At 36.9% G+C, this 8430-nt stretch overlaps 1 protein-coding gene across 1 annotated transcript; it reads right to left on the bottom strand.

Annotated features, from left to right (window-relative positions):
* Positions 1-7920: 7920 nt before the first annotated feature.
* Positions 7921-8415, bottom strand: LOC140233916 (uncharacterized). The gene has a single exon (XM_072314004.1). It carries the CDS (start codon positions 8413-8415, stop codon positions 7921-7923), a length of 495 nt encoding a protein of 164 aa, XP_072170105.1.
* Positions 8416-8430: the final 15 nt, after the last annotated feature.

The following is an 8430-nucleotide window of genomic DNA, read 5'->3' as shown; positions in this document are numbered from 1 at the left end:
TGTGATGGCACTAGGTGAGGGCTTCAAAACTTCTACACAGAATATTGACCTTTGCCTTCTTTGACCTTTTACCTTGATTTTTGACCTGTATTGTACATTGGCTACAAAATGCTACTCCTTCGCCATTTCTAACCCGATTTCGATTCCGTTTGCTTTATGTGATGGCACTAGGTGAGGGCTTCAAAACTTCTACACAGAATATTGACCTTATGACTTCTTTGACCTTTGACCTTAATGTTTGACCTATATTGTACATTTTGCTACAAAATGCTACTCCTTCGCAATTTCTAACCCGATTTCGATTCCGTTTGCTTTATGTGATGGCACTAGGTGAGGGCTTCAAAACTTCTACACAGAATATTGACCTTTGCCTTCTTTGACCTTTGACCTTGATTTTTGACCTGTATTGTACGTTGGTTACAAAATGCTACTCCTTCGCCATTTCTAACCGAATTCGATTCCGTTTGCTTTATGTGATGGCACTAGGTGAGGGCTTCAAAACTTTACACAGAATTTTGACCTTTGCCTTATTTGACCTTTGACCTTGATTTTTTGACCTGTATTGTACATTGGCTACAAAATGCTACTCCTTCGCCATTTCTAACCCGATTTCGATTCCGTTTGCTTTATGTGATGGCACTAGGTGAGGGCTTCAAAACTTCTACACAGAATATTGACCTTTGCCTTCTTTGACCTTTGACCTTGATTTTTGACCTGTACTGTACATTGGCTACAAAATGCTACTCCTTCGCCATTTCTAACCGATTTCGATTCCGTTTGCTAGGTGAGGGCTTCAAAACTTTACACAGAATTTTGACCTTTGCCTTCTTTGACCTTTGACCTTGATTTTTGACCTGTATTGTACATTGGCTACAAAATGCTACTCCTTCGCCATTTCTAACCCGATTTCGATTCCGTTTGCTTTGTGTGATGGCAGTAGGTGAGGGCTTTAAACTTTTACACAGAATTTTGACCTTATGACTTTTCTGACCTTTGACCTTGATTTTTTTACCTATATTGCACATTTTGCTACAAAATGCTACTTCCGGCGGGGACATATATTACGCATCGCCTAATTTCTACTTTTCCTTGTTCATAACCGTTTTCCAGTAGAATTGTGAATTATGATTTTTTTTTCCATCATCATTATTGTTTCATTTATTTTCATGTGCATATTATATGTGTAATGAGTTTGTACTTCTTAACTCACTTTTTCTACTGCGCCTTGAGCACGTTAGTTATGTGGAATTGGCGCATTATAATTATCCCGCATTATCATTAGTATTATTATTGTTATTATTATTATTATTGTAGTTATCATTGTTATCATCATTATCATTATTATCATTCTCCCTTGTTCACATAGGAATACAATATGCCTAATGTTGGTTTAATCCATATGTTATTACAGGTAATGTAGTTGGAAAATTGAAAATTCCTGTAATGATTTGTATGCCTTACTCTCTCTCTCTCTCTCTCTCCCTCCCTCCTTCTCATTTTGCATACTCTGTATCATTTTGTCTTGATTTGATATTGCACTTTGAGAGAAAAAATGCAGAAATAAAACCAAATAAAACCAAAAGAACAAGTGGAAATGATTCAGCTGTGGTTAAAGTTGATTACTGGAAGAAATTGAACGTGACAAACTGTAGACCCGATTGAGTCAGAGAGCAGTTTCTTAACTTGTGTTAGGCTCAACCCAAGCAATTTTAACAAAGTATAATCAAAACATCTAAGGACTAGGTTCGAACATGTTGCACATTCAAACGTTATTAGAACAGTACTGGGGAAAATACATTGAACAAGTCTACATATCTTGATTAGCGAAGGGGTGTGCTATATGCATGAATGATATTGGGCTTTGCAAAGAAAAAAAAAACTGTATTGCATGACAGCGGTTTGCTGTATAGCACACATGCAACCTCTATGACCATGTAGAAGACCAGTACAAGTCACAGTAGTAAACTTTGCAGTGAATACCGTCAACTCCGCGTTAGTCGATCAAAATCAGTACTTACTCTACAGGTTAAATCAGATCGATTATGCGATTTTCGACTTCTGTGTAACGTCGAAGAAAAACAAAATCGACGTAACAAGGACTGTTTCCTATCATACCATTATTTGGGTAGCGGCTTCTTCTGATTTAGGTCGGCCTGATTACAGATTTGCCCCCGGGAGGACTTGCAGTGCGAATACCGAAAGGTTCGGACCGGTTGAAGACTCAGCTCCATTATTATGACCTTTTTTTATTTCATAAGATTTCATTTTATTGATTTGCTTTACTTTGTTTAAAACTGTCAGACATTCACACACACACACACACACACACACACACAAATATACTGCATATTTTACTCTCGGGCTACAGCTGAAGGAAATCTTGGGCCTTGGAGGCTATGATTTACAACCAAATAAGTTCATGTGTATTGTAATATATTCCAGTGTTATAAATAATGGCTTCCGTGTATACAACGATTTGGTTTCAGTTTACACGATCTTCCCCATCGGCTACGGCCATTGTATTATCGCCCACTATACAAATGTGTACATTACCGTAGGTTCTGTACATGTCATGGGATTTATGTACCCATCGCTGCCGTGGCTTGCACACCGTCTTCACAAATGTGACCGTGAATCACAAAACCAACAAAAAGCCGGATGAACTGATTTTGGGTGAGGACTGAAAGTAGGTGAAATTGGCTCAACCTAGCCAGTCTTCAGTTTTTCATAATTTCTGAAATGGCAAGTCTTCTTCTACATTATTGGAGGGTTTGGGATAATGAAACGAACTGCAACTTGTGTTTTTGGCCTGTTTTTCGTTTGTTTGTTTGTTTGTTGTAGAATAGTGTGATTAGTTGTATCTTATAGAGTGCCCTCTTCATTAAAAAAACAACGACATGTACATACCCTTTACTTTCAACCCTAATAAATTTAGAAAGGATGATGCTTCTGATTTGAAAATTGGCATTGATCATGGGCAGAATTTGTTAATAAATCATGCTAGATATCAGCTAAATCTGATAATTACTTCATTGTTCTTGCTCTGTAAGTTTACATCCTGTTTTTTTTTTTTTTTGTCTGTCATTCATCGCACAGCTACTACTTCACAGCCTCTTTTCTTTGTTCACACTTTTTTTTTTTTGGAGTGTGTGCTTTCTTTACAATATTAGGATAGATTAGGGGAGTCTATTTGAATAGAGTTATTGAAAGCTCAAAGTCTGCTCTTTCAGAATCTGCTCTTAGCAAGACATCCATGTCTGGCGATTTTTGTTTTGTTTTTGTTTTGTTTTGTTTTGTTCTTTTTTTGTGATGCAGATTCACAAATAATTCAAGATCACCGCATTGGCACACGATGCAAAGATCCAGTCATAAACTCGTAAAATCAATTGTGTTGTTACGTGGATACGTAGCTACATGGTATGAAAAAATCGGGCTGCAGTAAATCCTTACAGTAAAGCATGTGATATTAAATTTAAGATTTACTGAATACATTTTCGCTCCGTGAAAGCTTCAATGAAAGGAATCATGCTTATGAAAAATTATATAATTTACTCAGTCGTGACGAGTGAAAACCTCCCGACTTCGCAGAAGTTGTTTTAATGCGTTTAATGGTATACCGTGCCCTTAACGGCAGTGAAGTGAACTACTGTCAACTCCGCTTCATCACCACGCCTAAATGTGTATCCAATGCCGCACCCATCACGTATATATATATATATATATATATATATATATATATATATATACATACATAATATATTATGTATAATGCGTAAACGCTGTTGCAATTTAATTGTTATTGTACTTTAATATGTATCAAGACATGAGAAGGGGCGAATCGCTCGAAAATTTGTGTGCCGAAACAAACTGTTGGTGAATGCAGCATGAATTTGGTATCAGTTTCATTTTGGATCATACATATACATACATGTATACATATACATATACATTATATACATATCTGCGTGTGTTTATGTATTTGTGTGTGTGAGTGTGTTTTCTGAAAAAAATGAACCTAAACCTTCACCCGAATTGCAAATTCATAAAATAGAAATTGAGAAACATCAAGTTACAGAAAAGGAGTGTTTTCCCTTTTTTTTTCATGTAATTTTCTAAATCAATCTTACCTTCCCCGCATTTTGAAGCCTTTTACTTTAGTTCTCTTTATGTATAAGAGTAATTTCCTCATTCTTATATTCCTGCTCTTATTATATTTTCATTTGAGTTAAGCTCATATTCATCATTTTGTGCTCATTTCTTTTTTACCTCTAAAATCACGTTTAAACAAATTGTATGTCTCTCTCTCTCTCTCTCTCCAGGTATTAAAACAGAAACAGTAATCGTATTATAGAACAGAGGGTATTCGCTTTAATAAAAATAACAAACAAATCAAAACAAAACAATAAGAAACTGAGACCAGGACGCAATGTTCTGCGTTTCTAAGGTAATTTTATTAAACGATAATAATTATATTCATTTGACCATGACAGACAGGGCCTACTGAAGTTAGGTGTAACAAGTAAAGGTATATGATAATCATGATAAATATAGTACATAGAATATGACGAAAACAATAAAATGGATGGAATCAGCTGAATGAGTACTGCCGTTATAGAGGGGTGCCGTTGGGAATTTAGGATATTCAGACTGAAAAATAAAATCGACTTGATATACGCTTCCCAGATTAACTGACCACAATCAGTATATCAATGGAGCTTGTGATTTGTGTAGGGTTTATGAGAATTAAGTATGTTACACTGGACTTGTGAAAAGTACTATTTACTTGGACCAGTCATGAAACTGCACTTGACGGAAAATAGGTCAAACAGGTCGTATTTCCCCGGAAAGAGTTTTTTGAGGACGAGAATGAACTTGATCATGGTGATCAAACCCACCAGAAGATGACTCTTCCTTTTCAGTATTGAAGGAATAACTATCCTGATGGTTGAAGGGGCGACCACACATCGCCTGTTTAGATGCCGGTTCATGGCTGTTCTCCAACCGCCGTGAACCGTGTCCTAACAATAGTGGAAAGCACTTAAATGCTATGTGACTAGTACGTTCTCAAAACGCGGATTAGCGCGGTAGTAACACGGATCTCCTCGAAGCGCGGAGGAGTTCATACCAAGCCCCCAAAGTTGGATGCAATCAGAGTATGGCCAATTCGCATCAGTGGGTTACAGCAATTAGGAGTGCATACTTTCCTAGGCAAGCACAATTCAAAAGAAATCTTTTTTCATTCCATCTTGCATAAGGTTTATTTGTCATGTAAAATTCTTCTGTATATTTTTCTGGGAGAAGGGGGAGAGGGTATTATTGGTAACAACATAACCTAGTGGCAGTATATTGGTATTGTTTATTCAGTGTTATTGCGCCATTGGCTATTTTTTTATTTTATTTGAGAAGAGGATTATTCGTTCTCTTATGTATTTTCTGATGGTCCCATATACTATAAGCTTTGCTTATTACTGGGACACTCTATACAGTTCCATTCCAATCCTTCTTTAATTCTTACCATTGTACCATTGATTGATAGATTGATTGATTTTATTTCCGCAAAATAAAATATACACATAACTTCCTATCGAATAATATAAAGAAATTATCACAAAGGTACATAAAGCTGCGGCTTGATGGCCCTACTCAGCTCCACCCTCATGGTGGAGCTTTTCTGCCGAGGTGTCCAAAAAAATACACACTCGGTATATTCGAAATGAACATACAAACTTGTATCAACAAAAACTACACTACTCAAAATTAAAATAACATCCACAACTACGCTCCAGTTGTATAAACACAATTACCACGATGGAAATAAGCCAAATCGATGAATTCAACAAATATATACATCTACGCTTCAAAGAAAAAAAAAAGAGAGGAAAAAAATACATGAAAATATACAAATACACTTGAGTTGCAAATTTAATACCATTATATGAACACGATCCTCTATAACTAAAATATTTGCGGCAGTGTTGAGTTTGGTTTTGAGGAGAATAAGAGTACCAACAGAACGAAGATATGGCGTATCGGAAAATCTAAACAGCTGTTTTATATAAGGTGGAGAAAATTATTTATGACAATAATGTCATGGAGTACAAATGATCTTTGCACCTGGATTCCAGTGTTTGGAGTTTCATCAAAGTATGAATTTCTTGATTTGAAACATTTTTATGAGGGTAAAATCGAAGAATAATTCTCAGCGCTCTATTTTGTAGTTTTTGTAATTAATCTGTGTGTTTTGCCGTCGATGAGCCATAAAAGATATCTGCATAATCAAATAATGGGAGAGTAAAAATTGTATATATCAATTTCATTAAGTATTTACATAATTGCGTTAACAGCCCAGAAATTTCACCAGTTTGAAAATATTCTTACACATCGTATCTATATGTATATCAAATTTCAGATCTTAATCAATCAAAACACCAAGGTGTTTTACAACATCCTTCTATTCTATTTCCAGAAATAAATATTCTTAATTTACTGCATTTAGTTCAATTATAACGAGAACTCAATAACAAACATACTGTTTTTTTTTTCACAATTTACATTAATCTCATTTAAACACATCCATCCATATAATATACTCTACAGCTCAGAATTCAATACACATTCTATTTCATTTACCTTTTTTTTTCTCGAGCTAAACAGCACTGTATCATCTGCATACAAATTCAATTTACATCGTTCAATAATAAACTAAATCCTTGACATAAATGATAAATCACAGGGCACGAAAATTGAGCACTGCGGCACGCCGTGATCAACTTGTTGTAATCGACACGTGATCTCGACGAGTTTATCTGAGTGCAAATATGTCGTCTCTTCAAATAACCATTTCAAACAATCCGTCGACACCCCTATTTTACAAAGCTTCTGAATAAGCAAATCTGTATCCACCGTGGTGAACGCTTTACATAGGTCAATAACGACTGCACCGACATAGCAATCGCCATCTATGGCCTAATACCAGTTACCCATGACCTTTAAAGCCCCCTCACACCTGAGCGAATGTAGGGGGACGAAGGGGGACGAATCGGAAAAACGCACGAAATGCCCGCGAATTCAACGATTTCAAATAAAATTGCCTTCAAATCATCCGATTGTAAACTAAAGTGAAATATGATTAACGAACGGTAAGCGAAGGATAAATATGATATGCGAAGGATAACGATTTTTCGGGTTTACTTGTTTGAGAAAATTGCGGCCGATGGCGAGCGAAGGGTTGATATGAACCGATAAGACGAACGAATAATGAGCAATGGTTTGATATGGCGTGCGAGTGGAAACGAAGACGAAAGAATATATCAGGCGTTCTCGTATGTGTGTGTGCGCTCCTCGGGGAGTATTAAAGCGACCAGGACCGTCCAGATTTCAGTGCGACCAGGACCGTCCAGATTTCAGTGCGGCCAGAGAAATCATCCACCCAACATTTACATTAAAAGGGCGACAAAGATAAACAGTAAAATCAGCCGGAAGATTCCAGTATTTTTGGCACTGTGAACATTAATGTTGTTTTTTTTTTTCGCAAAAATTGTGCGAGTACGTGGAAGGTGATAGTCATCACGATGACGAGTTGGGTAGATATGAAGAGAGTTATTTCTTATGAACATGTGCAAAAATGTCAGGAAGCTCATCAATTGAAAATTTATACATAAAAATACCAACATTATAATGAAACAAATCAATCACTTTCAGATTTCTGCTTCTATACAAAAGATCATTTGTGTGAAATAAATATCCAATATTATTAATTATTCTTAAAGCACGTTTTTGAAGAAGAAAAAGGGTATCAAGCAAAAACTGAGATGAATTGCCCCAATTGCTATCATTTTAGCCAAAAAAAAAAAAATATTGAAACAGTAACAATGGAGGTGAGGTGATAACAAATCTGACGTACCCTTAAATTGACTCGACCTACCCCCTTTCCCCTATTGTATCATACCTACCACCAACATCGCACCAGATAAATTTGTAGTCACTGTCCATTATAGCCAACAGGATTATGCTAAAAAAGCCCTTGTAGTTGCAGTATAGCGAGCCGGACAGAGGAGGCTTTGTGATGGCCACATGCTTGCCATCAATAGCTGCCACACAATGGGGAAAATTCCACCGCTTGTAGAATCCACCAGCAAGTTGTTTCCATCCACCAGGGGTTGAAGGGGCTGTCATGACTTCATCTGCATACTTGTCACATATGGCCTGACACACTTCCCTGGCCACTACAGATAGGGTGTTTTCAGGCACCCTCCACCCATACTGCATGTCGGAGTACTTGGTGCCAGACACAAGATGACGGAGAGTAGCTGTCAACTTGAGACCTTCTTCCAGCGGCTCCCTGTACCAGGTGTACAGCCTCCTGATTCTCCCTCTGACCCTCTCCAGGATTTCATCGTAGAGTTCAGGGGGCATGCAGAGAAATTTCTT

Source organism: Diadema setosum, chromosome 10, assembly GCF_964275005.1.
Source record: "Diadema setosum chromosome 10, eeDiaSeto1, whole genome shotgun sequence".
NCBI classification, from domain to species: domain Eukaryota; kingdom Metazoa; phylum Echinodermata; class Echinoidea; order Diadematoida; family Diadematidae; genus Diadema; species Diadema setosum.
The sequence above is the reverse complement of the archived record's forward strand: the minus strand, read 5'-3'. Positions and strand labels throughout refer to the sequence as shown.

Bases quoted from the DNA above. Each gene is read 5' to 3' on its own strand.
- LOC140233916 (XM_072314004.1), bottom strand. From the start codon at position 8,415: ATGCCCCCTGAACTCTACGATGAAATCCTGGAGAGGGTCAGAGGGAGA.